The sequence below is a fragment of the Diceros bicornis genome, chromosome 13, assembly GCF_020826845.1.
Source record: "Diceros bicornis minor isolate mBicDic1 chromosome 13, mDicBic1.mat.cur, whole genome shotgun sequence".
Classification (NCBI taxonomy): Eukaryota; Metazoa; Chordata; class Mammalia; order Perissodactyla; family Rhinocerotidae; genus Diceros; species Diceros bicornis.
The window spans coordinates 22,885,809-22,901,188 of record NC_080752.1 but is presented as its reverse complement, the minus strand read 5'-3'; the positions used below and the strand labels follow the sequence as shown (position 1 = coordinate 22,901,188).

The window sequence follows — 15,380 nt, the reverse complement described above, 5'->3', positions numbered from 1 at the left end:
ATGTCTGAAAATGCACGAGGATGGATGTGCTCGGAAACCTGTTCCCACGGTTGCTCACCGTGAGCCAAAGTCACCTGCACAGTCACGCGGCCCATTCCTGCATCAGCAGGAACCTGCTTTCCGTTTAGAATTTCCCCAGCCGTAACTCATTTACACGTTTTAGCCCTCTTTTGCCATTTTTAACAAATTTGTCTCTTTTGAGAGTCCCAAATTACTCCTGAAAAAGAATAAAAAGGAATACAAGTGCACTAGCCATCTGAAGTGAGTTCATGCAAGAAAACGCATCCAGTCCTTACAATGTGTGGGCACAGGGTGTGGCCGAGCGAACGAACCAATGTGCCACATCTCGTAGGATGTGCCTGCTCTCAGGCCAGTGGGCGCCAGTTTTCTCATCAGGGAGGAGCCGCGCTTGGAAACCAGGGGCCCAGGGAGCCCCCTCCCCACACACAGAGCTCGCACGCCCTAGGCACAGTCGTGGGCCAGCACCTGGGACAGTGCCAGCACACAGTGGACACCCAATAAAAGTCTGCTGCAGACAAGTACGCACACACACACATACACGCACACACTGCTTTTAACTTTGGTAACGAGAAAAAAAAAAAGAATTTATTTCAAGTCCTCCGTGTTGCCTAAACCATCCTTCCCACAAGGAGCCAAACACGGATTGTGAGCTCCATCCGGGAATGGCCTGAAACACGGCAGATAGAAGCAGGGGCCCTCACCCAAGACCTCCGACTCCGGCCACCCTAGTTCAACACCGACACTGGCATCTTCGCCCCAATAGGGCAACTGCTGAATGCATAAATTCAGAATTCAAAGAAGGAGCTTCACCACAAAGACCAGTTTTCACCATTTACAAAACCATTAAAAAAATTCACATTTTTAATATAACGTGCTAAATGTGTTTAGCTTTCTCTAAGTCACCATTTAGCAACTTGATCTGTAACGCTGCTTGGGTCATATTTAGTGGCAAATTCACAGCCTCCTGGTGCCTTTACAAATGGACAAAGATCCCTTACCTAAGAGTCGCCCTCACCAGGGGCCAGGCCAGGACGACTGCGGACAGGCGGCAGCGTGAATTTGCCGGGCATCAGCACCAACTACCTGGAGACCACACGCAGGAGCGCCTCAGGAGAGGCTGCCACGACGCTGCCAAAGGCCCTTTATTCCAAATATACACCTGAAATATTAACATTTCAGGAGATGTGCCACTAAAAAATAAAACAAAACTTAAAATCCAAGCTTCTATTCTCAGAAATTCACATGAATTAATAAATTAGTAAGGGAAAAAATATTTTTAAGTCTCTCTTACGTGCTGCCACATTGGCTCCTTGCTCATATTTTCAATCACTGGTTTCAGTTTTTCGATCGCACTAAACACTCCCTTTACTGCAGTCAGTCTAAGCCTCTGGTCTGCGTTTCTGCAGTTCGTGCTCTGGACGCCTCTTTTCCCACTGCAATTCGTGGTTTCTGACTGCGAGCTCAGGTGTTCTGTTCATTTACCTGTGGGAATCCTTTGAGGCTGGGCTGAAGAGAAACACTGTTTGCTTCTGCCAGCCTGGGCCCATCCAGCTGTGCAGATTTGCGCTACCAGCGTGTGTGAGGTCCAGCTTGAAGCTTCAGATTCTCAGGAAGTGTGTCCCCCTCCTCCTCACATAAGGTATAAGGAGCCATTCTGCTGCCCCGGGTAGGCAGCCTCATTTCTCCTCCATCCTCTGTACCCCACTTCATGCCAATGCGGGGTGGGGAGGAGGTCTCACACTAGGCCCCAAACCTGTTCCTCTCATCATGGCGTTGATCATGAACCAAGTGGTGACTCCAATCTTCTAGTCTAGGGGTGGGCAAACGATAGCTGAGGGCCAAATATGGCCCACCACGTGTTTTTATAAATAAAGTTTTATTGGAACACAACTAGGCTCATTTGTTTACATACTGTCTGTGGCGGCTTTCGCCCTATAATGGCAGAGTTGAGTAGTTGCAACAGAGACCTTGTGGCCCACAAAGTCTAAAACAACTACTCTCTGGCCCTGTACAGGAAACCTTGCTAACTGCTGCTCTACTAGTTGTTCAGACCAGAAAGTGTAAGAGAAGTCCTTGAGTGGTGTGGCCGCTTTGGGGTAGTGTCTTCAGAACTGGTCTCCCTGTCCCACCCTCGCTCCCTAGCGTATCTCCCCCACCCTACAAGGACCCAGGTGAGCGCGTCGACTCTCTGCTTCCTGTGCACTCACATTAAAGGCCAGAGTCTCTGGACTGTCCACCCAGCTGGGCCTGCAGCACGAGGGGCCCACCTGCCACCAGCAGAGGCTCCTCCAGCAGCTCCAGGGCTGTGGTTGAGGCCCCTGAATGGGGTCGTTTGTTACACAGCAAAGGGAGTAACAGTAAGTTCAGATACTGTCCCCACTTGTGAAAACAACACTGAGCTGATCTTCCTCATATGCAAACCTTTGAACGTCAGATTTCTTTTGGACAGATGCTTTGCAGAGGACTGCAGGACAGGAGCATCTTAGAGCCACTGACACATATTTCCCAACTGGTTTCCAGAAAGTAGGGGTCCATGTCTGCACCCCACAGGAGGGAGTGGACCCCATTGCCACACACACAGCAACACCGAGCACTAATGACTTTTAACGTCTTTGACTCTGACGGGGAAAATGTCTTGCAATTCTTTGATTACCAATGACGGTTAAGCCACCTACATTTATGAACAGTTTCAGTTCTTATTTAATTAACCATTTAGATCCTTGCCTACCTTTAGACTCTTAGCATTTACCAAAAAAGCCGATGTGTGGAGGCTCTTTTATTGTTTTGATCTCTTACTCTAGGTTTTATTTGTTACAAACATGTTTCCTGCGTGTTTTTGCATCTAATTTGTTTGGAAACTGCAGAAGCCTGAAATTAATACATGGCCAAACCTAAAGACTCCTTTCCCCTCTGGTCCTCCGTGCCCAGTTTCTTCCCAGGCAGCTGCATCGTGTCCACGTTTTTAGGATTTATGCTAACATTAATCCACTTGTGACTTTGATGTGAACAAAGGACCTGGACTCCTCCCTCCCAGCACCATAGTTAACCAATTGTCTCATCACAATTTACTGGACAGCCCCTCCACTCCTTTACGGGAAATGCTCATGCCCCGGGGCTCCCAGGGCCAGGCTCTGACCATCAGTTCCGTCCCACAGACTGGGCCTCCCCATCCCCCATCCATGCCACCAGGCTCTCATCTTCTGGGGTGGAGGCTGCCCTCCTCATCTCCTTCCCAGAAACTCGTGGGCTCTCCCTTTGATTCACCAGTTGAACTTTTCTCGTTGCTCTGGAAGAGAAGTTGTGTCACGTGTGACTAAAGGTCTAGGCCGGAAGTGTCGGGCCGGTGTGACTGACACCCACTCACTTTCCATCCTTGGGTCACCAGTAAAGAACGTGAGAAATGATCTCCTCTTGTGGGCTTTTCCCCTAAGTCTTGCTGATTCCCGCAGAACCCCACATGTAGCTCTTGAAACATCACTTCCCAGAGACAAGTGGAGGTGCGCTGCACAGCCCTGTGATTAACCCAGAGTGAGCGGCGCCGAGCAGCCTCCAGGGTCTGTGCAGGACATGGAACTTGGAATGCAAGGACAGCAGTGGGGTGCAGGCACACCCGGCCCCCCGTCCGCGAACAACTGAACGATCTAAGAGTCGGCTCTCAGCCCCTCCGAATTTGTGAAAAGCCACTCACTGGCACTCTGGGGACAGCTGAGCATCTGTAATGGGATGGGGCCGGGGGCTGTAGTGGGTAGCCTGGCTGAGCCCCGCTCCTCCACGGGGAGGAAAAGCATTTGCTCACTGATTTTGGGGAGGGGGCGGTAGGAGGGGCAGGCAGTGGGGAAGGAGTGTCAGGGTCTGCACTCTGCAATCACAGAAATGGGTCTTTCTCCCAAAAACCTGCACGGTGGGAGAGGCCAGACCTCTCTGCACTGCCCGGGCCCCAGCCTGTCTCGTTGGATGGGTGGGCTTCACCTTGGATCAGTGAGTCAGCCAGCAATGAAGGAAACAAGCATTTCACCGAAAGCCAATATGGGGCACAGGGCTTCTAGAACCCTCTCTCTGATAGCCCAAAGGGTGGCTCGTCCCATCTGCCTGAGACCCCTCTATGGCCAGAATGGAGCCAGTGCCCAGATGCACAGAAAGAGAAGCCATCTGGCTGGCAAAATAAACACAAGGTGGGGCAGTGGGCGCCTCGCCTCCCGGGGGCTGAAAGTTTCCATTTCTCCATATTTTCAGCAGCCAGGTTTCATCCTGCCTGTCTGGTTGGCTCACTGCAAAATTTCATGTCCACACCTGGTCAGTCACTCTGTCACCCAGAAACTCGACAAAGGTCCATCATTCATGCATCCTTCACCCTCTGTCCCCAGGCCACAGCAGCACTCGGCACTCGGTGTCCTCCCACAGCTTCTTGCTCTGTGACGTCCGACCTCCCCAAGGCATCCGATATTCTGTGGACTCTGTGCTCTCCCGCCGCCCACCTTGGTTCCCAGGGCCTTCTTATTCCTGATGGACACACCCCATTCCTGGTTCCCAGTGCAGCACCCCCAGGTCTCCCCCAGCTGACTATCTTCCAGTCACTAATTATAATAAACAAGTAGTGTGTACCTACTATGTGCCAGGTGTGGGAACACAGCCTGAACAGGGCAGAGTCCCTGTGCCCAGAGTGCTATGCCCAGTGGGGAGATGGCACACACTATGAGGAACATCAGGAGTGTATGTGAGTGGAGGGCACAGAGCCGAGACAGAAAGTAAGGGAGAGAATGAGCTCTGAAGATGTGGAGGAAGGAATGTGGGCCGGGCAGGGAGCTCAGCATGTGCAAAGGCCCCCAGGTGAGCACGTGCTTGGCTGCTGTTGTGGGTTGAGTGGTGTCCCCCAAATTTATGTCCACTCAGAACCTCAGAATGTGATCTTATTTGGAAAAAAGTATCTCTGTAGATGTAGTTAGTCAAGTTAGAATGAGGTCACACTGGAGTGGGTGGGCCCTAATTGTGAATGGAGTCCTTACGAGAACAGACACAGACACAGGGAGAAGGCCGTGTGCAGGCAGAGGCCGAGGATGCAGTGCTGCAGCTACAGGCCAGGGAACGCCAAGGGACGCCGGCACAGCAGAAGTTGGAAAGAGGCAGGAAGGACCCTCCCCTAGAGCCGTTAGAGGGAGCGTGGCCCTGCCGACACCCTGGCATTGGACTTCCAGCCTCCAGACTGTGAGCATGAGTCTGTTTTCAGCCCCCAGGCTGTGGTGCTTGGTTCTGGCAGCCCCTGGACACTAACCGTCCTCAGCCAGAGGCACCTTTTCTTCCACGGTGAAATGGAACAATTACAAAGCCACATGAATCACGTCATTTCTAGAGAATGTAAAGGCATCATGAAGAGCAATGATGGAAACTATGCTAAAGTGCCCTTCAGAATGGATGGGTGGTGGGGCCAGGTGGGTGGCCGAGATTGGGGGCTGTCTGGGGCTTCCAGGGTTCACAGGAGATGCTTGCAGCCAACAGGAAACACTGTGTGCAGCACAACACGCAGCCTGGTGTTCTTCATCAAATCCCCAGTCCCGCTTCTGGATGCCAGCAGGCCAGGACGTCAGAGCCAGGGTCCCCGACAAAGGATTACACAACCAGGGACGGCCCAGCGAGCCCCGAGACGCACAGACTGCATTCATCAAGCAGCGACCATCTGCCAAAAGACCTGAACTGGAATCTTCACGGGCCCAGGAAACCTTGTAAAAGGCTCATCCGTGATGGAGAGAAAGTGTTTCTGGGACCCGCCCCGGACAGCCTGTCCGCTGTGCACTGACCAAGCCCAGCCCGCCAGCGGCAGAAAGCACTCCCCTGCTCTCTGCACACGGGCACGTGGACAGCCCTCGACTAGCGCACCCCAGGCGCACACTCACCCTGTTAAAGCGCTTGGCTTGGAAGAGATGGCCGTTGGCGCGATACAGCTTCCTCCATCTTCTGGCTCCACGGCGGTAGATCGATTCTAGAAAGGATGTGAGAAAAGTGTAAGAAACAGTACAGCGGCCTGTTAGCCCCACTCCACCACGCACGGTGCAGGCGGGACAGGCTGCTCCCGTCCAGGTGGCCGGAGCCACGGGAAGCCAGAGCCGAAGTGACAGCCTCCCTGGCGGCCACTCCCTCCTTGCCTCTCCTCACATGAGTCTCATGTCACAGCCGTGGCTGCTGGAGACGCCAGCCCAGGTGTGGAGGACAGAGACGGAGAGCCCCCAGACAGCAGCCGGGCGGCCGGGAGTCACCATGAGGATGCCGCCCGTGGAGGGTCGAGGCCGTCACACCACCCGAGGCACCACGTGCTCTCCTGCTTCTTTCCTTTCCCCCCTCTTCCCTCGGGGCATGAAAACCAGGCCCCTTTTCCACACAGGGACGTGGTTCAGGTGGCTGTGAGTGGCTGTGATATTTATGCCTGACTGTAGTGGAGGGGCAGCGGCTACAGCGCTGGATCCTCGGCTAGCCTGAAACGCAGCGTTCAGCCAGCACCACTCCACCCCTCAGCCGGACATGAGGGAGCCCCTGCCCGAGCCCCCCTCAGCCTAACAAACCTGTGGGCAGAAGGAAAGCAAAGCGAACTGCAAGTTACCAAAAACATCGCTTTCACAGCGTGCATTCAGTAATTCAAACTTCTAAGGAAGAACACCGCTCATTAAAAATGCCAGAGCTAAACATATAACAAGAACGGTTGGTTTCATTCTTCCTTAAAATGCTTCTAACTCTGCTCCTTCAAAACCCTTTGAAATGAATGTACGTGGAAACAAAATATTCAGGATACAACGGGAAGCTTTGTGCTTTTATAAAGTTCCACAGTAAAAGCGACTTTCATGAGAGTCATGGAAGTGCCACGCACATACTAATGTGGAAATTGTAACGGAATGTTTTTAAAATAAGCAAATTACCAGCTCTGGCTGGAACCTGTGAAATCAGGTCACGGCAATTGCAAAACCTACTTTTCTCCTTTTCAGCGGGAGACGGAGGAGGAGAGACCAAGAAGTCTGGATCCCTCCGGGAGCCTCAGGAGCCCCAAAGCTGGGGGGATTTGGTAGAGGCCCAAGTGTTGCCTGGAGAACCCTCAAAATTTCCTGCCACAGGCTCTCGGCCGACACCCAGATGAGAAGAGGGCCAGGCCGGAGGCAGCACCAGCCTTCGCCCCTCCCACTCCACCCACCTCTGAGTCCACACTTTGGGCTTCAGGCCTGGGGTCCACCGGGGCAAACACCACCGGGAGCAGCAGCGCCCTCAGTCCATCTGCCCCTGGGCTCGAGTCTCTGGTGACCCCTCAGGGCCTCTGACCAGATGACAGGGTGCATCCTGCTACCCCTGGCCCTTCCAGCCACTTGGCTTGGTTTGGGGGAAGCCTGGCCCCCTGGTCCCTGCGAACGTCCACAGGACTGACCCTCCCTCTGTGTGGCACTCACACCCCCTGGCCATTCCCACAGAGAGAGTGAGAAGGTGCTGAGTGATAGAGACAGAAACAAAGACACAGGCAGAGCTGAGCTGGTCAGACGCAGACACACCAGCACCAAGGCTCTGGCTCCTTCTTGAGCCCAACGCACACGGCATGTTGATGTCTAAAAATATGCCCAACTGGATATCCTTTAAATTTGATTAAAGCCACTGGAAATAAGAAACTCAAAGACGTCATAGCAGAGGCCAAGGCATATTAGAGAGCCCACAGCAGCCTGGACATGCTCGCCAAGCGGACAGGACAGAGAGCCCCACATGACCTGCACCGCCGTGGAGCACGAAGGAGAAAAACCCAGATCCTGCTGTTACTGACTGAATGTCTGTGTCCCCCCAGATTCCTATGCTGAAGCCTAACCTCCAGGGTGGCTCTCCTTGGAGATGGGGTCTCTAAGGAAGAAATCAAGGTTAGATGAGGTCATGAGGGTGTGGCCTCCATGGTGGGATTAGTGTCTTCATAAGAAGAGGAAGAGACACTAGAGGTCCTTCTCCACCACGTGAGGACATAGTGGGAAGGCAGTCGTCTGAGATCCAGGAAGAGAGGCCTCCCCCGGACCCAACCCTGCTGGCACTTTGATCTCAGACCTCCGGCCTCCAGAGCCATGAGAATCTGCCCCCAGTCTAGGGTATTGTTACGGCGGCTGGAGCAGACTAAGGCACCGGCCTCACTCCATACACATATCTGTCCCCTCAAAAATAAGGACTTAAACATGAGAAGCAAAATGACAGCAAATTTTAGAAGGAAATGTAGGAGATGATCTAAATAATCTGAGTGGGAGAAAAATTCTGAAAATATAAAAAGCACCAGCAAAAAGGAGGAGGGGACGCTTCTGAGTACGGCGCAGTGAGGACGCATGTCCGTCCAGAGGCCGTCACACAGTCTAAGTCGTCAGCACACATGCAAGTGAACGGGCCTCACAACTCAGGGTGCATAAAGAATTTTGCACAAATCCATGAGGAGAAAGCAACAGAAACATGAACAAAAGATAAGAATAGGCGCTTTGCTGAAAAAAGAAAGATGGTGAATGAGAACTGGTCAGAAGGTCGACCTTGTGAGTAATCAGAGAAACTCAAATTCACCTTGGTATCCTTTACATCTGAGGGTCTGCCCACCTCATCTCCCCACACTCCAAATACTGTCAAGGACGCAGAACAACTAGAAGTTGCTTTTCCTCCTAGAGAGGGGCTAGATCGGCACCAAAAATGTTTGCAGAGAGGGACACTAGCTTCCCCTATGACCCAGCAATTGCACCACTCCTAGATCAAAGCCCCAGGAAACAGTCCCATGCAGGCTCCGGGACCTTTACCAATGTCTGAGGATGCCCAGGTGCATGGACAAGAGAACGGATAAATGAAGCGTGGTGCAGGTGTGGCTGTACAATGGAATACCCATCAGCTTAAAACCCGACCTCAGCCACACTCGTAGCACAGATGCATCTTCGAAAATCAAAACAAACAAAAAATCAATATGAAATGATACATTGATATATATAAAATAGGCTATATGAAATGATGCCATTTTTATAAAGCTAAACAAATAAGCAAAATCAACAACGTATTGTTTTAAGGTACACAGTCATGAGATGAAACTGTTCTAGTAAGTGAATGACCAACGCCAAGTTCAGGACAGTGGTGGCCTCTGGGGACAGCACACGGGGCAGGTGGGTGTGGGTTAGCTCTATCCTGGGTTGGCTGCCAAGGGCATGCGTGTCTGCTACATTGTATGCTTGGTAACATACGTGAGTGACGTGTCCTTAAATGCTACATTAAATGATATACAATTCAGATTGTAATAACACAGAGGGGGGCCCAGAGGCAGCAACAATATAGTTATAAACTAACTTCAAATATTTCCCTCAGATGCACCTTCAAATAATTCTGTCTCATTTTTTTAACTTTAGGAAATCATTTTTAACTTTTTTGGGAAGGAGACAAGTGCTGAATTTTATTTCAAATAAAGCGTATCAGATTTTAAAAAAGCAATACAGAGTTCTAAGTCTGCAAAGAAAGGCCATGCTCCCTGCTGCCCAGAGGCAGCCCCGTCCCCCTCCCTGCTGGCTCACACCCTGACTGACGGAATGCGGCGCCCAGGATCACAAGCTTCACACCAGAGGCAGGACACAGGTCAGGGTGGTTGGCCAGGGGGCCGTGGGACAGACACGACACTGCTCCCGGGTGACAGAAAAGTGACAAATGTGAAAGGAAGAGCGGAGAAAAGTAGGGATTAGAGTGTGCATACCAAGGAGAGGCCACGTCCCACGCATCCGGCCACAGCCCTGCCAGGCCCACTCTCACCATTACCAGTCCCCCTAGGGGAAGAGTTAGGGCATTTCTGGTTGTCCGCAGGGCTGCCGTTATCATGTTAGTCGTGACTATGCCCTTGGTGTTGTCTTTAACCAGAGACTGCATATGGTTTCAGGGGATGTGTATGGGTGCCTTTTGGCAAGGGATGGGATGTGATGGTTAATTTTATGTGTCAACTGTGCTGGGCCACAGCATCCAGATATGTGGTTGAACATTATTCTGGATGTTTCTGTGAGGGTATTTTTGGATGAGATTAACATTTAAAGCAGTGGAACTTGAGTGAAGCAGATTGCCCTCCACAATGTGGTGGGCCTCATCCAATCAGTTGAAGGCTTAAACAGAACACAAGCCTGACCTCCCCTGAGCAAGAGGGAATTCTGCAGCAGACGCCTTCAGACTTCAACTGCAGCATCGGCTCCTCCTGGGTGCCCCAGGCTGCTGGCCCACCCTGCAGATTTTGGACTTACCCACCTCCATAATCATTTGAACCAATTCCTTACAGTAAATCTCCTTCTCTCTCCACACACACATCCTATTGGTTCTGTTTGTTGGGAGAACCCTGATTCACACTGATACTTTCCATCACCTCCCCACCCCTTGCAGAGACGGGAGGGCATTTGCAGGGCCCCTGTCAGTGCAGACCCCAGCAGCACTTGATACCCTTCCATCATCTCAGGCAGAGGCAGGGGAGCCCCCCAGGGTGTCCAATCCACACCCACACCACTACCTGGAAAGTAGTGGCCAGGTGAGGTACAAGGAACCACAAGGACAGCAGGGCGTTCTTCACTTTATAAAAATATAGATACTTTTTATTTTGAAGTGATTTCAGATTGACAGCAAGTTGCACAGACAGTACAGAGAGTTCCCACATGACCCGCCCCCACCTGCTCTCACGGTCACATCTGACTCCCTGACATATTTGTCCAGACTGGGATCAAAGCCGGTGCTGTTACCTAGACTCCAGCTTGAGCCAGAGCCCTCCTCAACTTCCTTTTTTAATAAACGTTATGTTTCAGAACAGTTTTAGATTTATGGAAAAACTGCAGAGAGAGTATAGTGTTCCCATAGACCCCAAACCCCGGTCTCCCCAATTATTAACATCTTACAAGCGTGCGGTACGTTTGTTACAATTAATGAACCGACAATGACACATTATTACTAACTGAGGTACGTGTGTATTCCAATTTCCTCAGCTTTTCCCTCATGTCCTCTTTCTGTCCTGGGATGCACCCAGGACCCCACACTGCATTCAGCCTCATGTCTCCTCAGCCTCCTCTGGCTGTGGCGGTTTCTCAGATGTCCCTAGACTTGGCAACCTCAGCAGTTTTGAGGAGCACGGGTCAGGCACTGTGTCGAACGTCTCTCTCCTGGGGTTCGCCTGGTGTTTCTCTCCTGACTGGACTGGGGTTACCATCTCCTTAGCCTCTGAATCCACTGAGCACCTTCCTTGAAAAAACCACATTGCCGCAATGGCAATCACCAAAACCCCAAAAACTTTCCAACTTTAGACTCTACTAGAAGGTTCCCCCAGTGCAGGCCTGCCCTGGACACAATCGGACAGCGCCCACCCGGCTTTCTAAGGCCCTGAGCTCCAAGGCAACCGTGAAGGCCATGGGGGCCCAGCTGTCCCCTTCCCTCACCAGCCAGGGCCATCAGCCTCCTGGGCCGTTGCCTCAGACAATAGTCACATTTTCATAATTTGGGTTTCTGCCCGAAAAGTCACAGTCCCTATTCCTGACCTGAAGTGACAGCCACAGTGTAAAAAAAAAAAAGACGCGTCCCCAGAGAACACGTGTGTGCAGGGCGCTTCCGAAGGCGGGCACTCTGGGAGTGGCCCGGGCCGTGCGCCTGGCGCTGGGGGCCAGCTTGTCATTCCGACCGAGCTCAGTAGAGGAGACGCCCGTGGGAAACGGTCCCAAAGCTGAGCCGGCCGAGCCGGAAAGGCCTCTGAGGGGACGTTGGGCCCAGCAGCTCCACCTCGGCCGTGCCGGGTCGGACGGTTCCCTCTTGGCTGCTTCTGCCAAGGCCGGGCTCTGGAGTCAGAGCCATGTGTCCGCTGGGTGCCTCGAGCACGTCTGGTCACCTCCCTGGGTGCCGGTGGTCACGGGAAGGACCGTGGAATTGTGGGAAGCCGTCGGCTGGCTCCCACCGGCTTGCAGTGCATCTCAGCCTCAACTCCAATGCCCTCAGAGAGGCTCTCTGCTCGTCTGTGCGATTCTATAATTAGGATGGCAGTAGGAATTTTAACGAGCTCAGTTTCTATGGCAATCTAGCATCTTGAGGGCTCTGACAAGGCGAAGAAAATATACACTTAAAAAAACTGAGCTGAGAGCAACAGGCTGTGAAACAAACCACGCACCCTTCGATTTGGGGATGAGCGTGGGGTGTGCCGAATTTCCCGAGCAGGTCAGGGTGGCGTTCGAGGGCTCACTTGTTTGCTGGAAACGGACCCACCACCCGGGTGACCAACACAGCCGGGCGAAACGCCCCACATCGGGGCTCAGGGCACGCCGCACGGGAACAGTCGAATGCCTCCTGTGGCGGTCCCAGGTCAGCGAACCAGCCCCAAACAAGGCCCAGGAGCCAGTGAGGTGCCCTCGGGCCAAAGGGGGGGGGTGCAGCCGAGACGGGGCTCGGGGCAGAGCGGGCATTGCCACCTCCAGGCTCAGCTTCCTGCCCGGGAGCCACGTCCACTGGATTCTGCGCCCTGGAGGGCAAGGCTGCCTGTCCTTCTCCCCAGGACGAGGTTCAACCCCGGCTCACTCTAGGCAAATATTTGACACAAAAGCAGCCACATGGAAGAACACCATGCTTTCAGGGCTCAGATGTCCCGATCGTGTGGTCATCTAGGACCATATGCAGGGACGTGGGTGTAGGGGGAAAGAGGTGGGTGGCCAGAGACCCTGGCACGGCTGTTCTCGGCATCACATTGCCCCAACGGTGTCCAGTTCACGGTGCCCTTACTCCGCATCCCCTGTTCTCGCCGACCACACGTCCACCAAAAGGCTCCTACTATGAGCTGCCATGTGACCTTCTAGAAACGGGAGTTTGGGGTTTCGAGTAAGACATTAGCCTGGCTCCAGGGAACGTATCTGGTGCGGCTGGGAAGCCTGGTGGCCACACTGGCTGGGGGTCCAGAGGGACAACGGAGAGTGTGGACAAACACACGGGCACAGGAAGCCCACTGGGAGCCGCATGGCTCATCCATGTTTATCCAGTGGCTGGTGCGCCCCCGACCGTGGATGCGGCCTCACGACGACTGCTCATTGCTACGTGTACCCCGGGGCCGGTCACCGTGTTCCAAGGGGCCCTGGGCACTCTCTCCCCACGAGAGCCGTTCGAACGAGCACTCGATGATTCCTTTAGCTCTACTGGATCACACCAGCCACGGGGGCTCCATTCCAGGGGATGGGGCAGCAGGACGTGGTGGGGGACAGACACCTCGGCCGGACCTGAGGGTGGGCAAGGATGGGGGGCAGCTCTGCCGTGGACCTGAGGTCGGCTGCTGTCCCGGGCACATGGGGCAGCACGAGGTGCAGATGTCCCCCACCTGAGGAACCGTCCCTGATCACCAGCCTGCGCTCCAACTTCCTGTTTCTCACCACTGATCTGCCTCCCCACTGAAAATGTGGTTGAAAATAGGCTGAGCTCTGAGAGGTGAGGGACAGAGCAGCCTGGGCAAGGTCTCGGAACCACTGTGCAGGAAGCCAGCTGCTGGGGCTACGGTGGCTGTCTTGGGCCACGTCGGCCGCAGCCCCGGCTCCCACGGAAGCGGCAGATCTCCCTGATTCTCCCTGTGCCGCCGGGCCCCCCTCCCCATGGGAAATGGCTTTTTGCAACCACAACACGACAAAACGTAGGCGAGAACAGGCAGCAACCCAGGTCCTCAGCTGGCCGGGATGGGAGGGAGCTCTGCCCACTGCGTCCATGTGTCACACTCATCTGTGCAGACCAGTCGGTGCCTGGCAGGTGCTCGGGACACGAGGAAGACGGACAGAAGTCCCGCCCCCTTGGAGCTGACAAGGAATGGCAACAAACATGATAAATATTTAAAATGTCGAGTGCTAGTGAAAAAGATAAGTCAGGTGGCTGAGGGGTCTCGGAAGGAACAGAAGGGGCAGTGAGGAGCCGTGGGGGGTGGCCTGCTCAGTGGTCAAGCCCAGGGTGGCCCCCCAGGTGGTGGTGCTGTGGGGCGAGGCTTCATTGCCCACGGGGGGCGGGAGTCACTGTCACTCTGGGCCCCTGGTTTCCCCATGGGGAGAAAGTGGGAATAAGGTCACTTCCCGCCTGTGGGGCGCCACCTCCCAGCATCCGCCCGCCCTTCTCACGTGGTCCTGATGCGGCCCCCCAAGCCATGGCACTGCTGCATGGGGAGCCGACCTCATCCAGGCCCAAAGTCATCAGAGAAGGGGGACCCCAGTGATGTCACTGGTCCAAGGCATTCAGGCCGCAGAGAGGGACTTCCCTCTCAGGGCGGGGGCACCTCCTCCTTTGGGGCAAGGGAGCAGGGACACCAGGCCCAGTCACTGCAGGCTGGGTGGACATGGTGGGGGCCAGCCCAGGGCAGTGTCCACACACTGAGGATGGCCAACGGAAGACAGCGAGTGAGCCTGGACCCACCCCAGCGCTGCTGCCTCTGGACACATTCTGTGGGGCCATCACTTGGGGCGAGCTGTCACCAGCTGTGGCCACAGTGGTCTGCCAGCACCTGCCAAGGCTGCGGTCCAGCGGCACCCAGAGCACCAGGTTCCACGCTAAACCGCGAGGCCGCACCTGCCGCAGACTGTGGTTTTGAAACTGAAATTGTTTAAAGACCATAAAATGGAGCCTCTCCACGAGGGCAAGCGAGGACCTGGGGCCGGCACTCCGCGTCCGTTTCCCTGGCCTCGGTGTCAGGAGGGCACCAGCCCCTGTGCTAAGGATCTCCCCAGGACAACGCCTGCTCCGGATGCCCCGCGCACAGAGCAGCTGGACAAGCAGCGAGTCTCATGGAGCTGACCTAACAGACACCCTCCCCAGTGCCCAAAATGGAAATCTAAGACGCGCTCTGCGAGGTCACAAGAGCACAGGATCGGGGAAAATGAAGTCGCCACGGACAGGAGAGCAGCTCACGGAAGAGCGGTCAGCGGTCAAGGACGGAGGAGAAGTGCCTGTCGGGGTGGGAAAGGACTGGAAGTTCCCTCCAGAGGGAAAAGCTGCGACGGAGGAGGCGCGTGGGCCCCCTGCTGGACAGCCGCGTCCTCACGGCCTCTTTCAAGGAGCGCAGTTCACTCACAATGAACCCAGCGCAAGAAGAGCAGGACGCGCAAAGAACGCATCCAGGGGTTAGACTTCTGATTTTTAAAATGAGAAATGCTTCAGACAGGTTTTCCACTCCCTGGGACGGGTGTTGGGAGCGGTGAGGACCCCACGGCACAGCCCAGGGCCCTGCGAGCAGCACACACTGGGGTTCAGGGCCACCAGGGCAACCCAGAGCTGAGACCCGCCCAGTCCTCATCAGCTCGGGCTGCCATAACAGCAGATCACAGATGGGGCGTAAAGAACAGACCCCTCCTTCCACCCGCCTGGAGGAAGCAGACGGGGTGCGA

At 54.3% G+C, this 15,380-nt stretch overlaps 1 protein-coding gene across 3 annotated transcripts in view; it reads right to left on the bottom strand.

The window, feature by feature from the left end:
- Positions 1-15,380, bottom strand: part of PRKCZ (protein kinase C zeta) — a 117,852-nt gene that overhangs the window by 33,193 nt on the left and 69,279 nt on the right. For all 3 annotated transcript variants that reach the window (XM_058552683.1, XM_058552682.1, XM_058552684.1), the window contains one exon: positions 5,910-5,995. In XM_058552683.1, the coding sequence (XP_058408666.1) occupies positions 5,910-5,995 (86 nt within the window). The remainder of the gene's footprint in view (positions 1-5,909; positions 5,996-15,380) is intronic.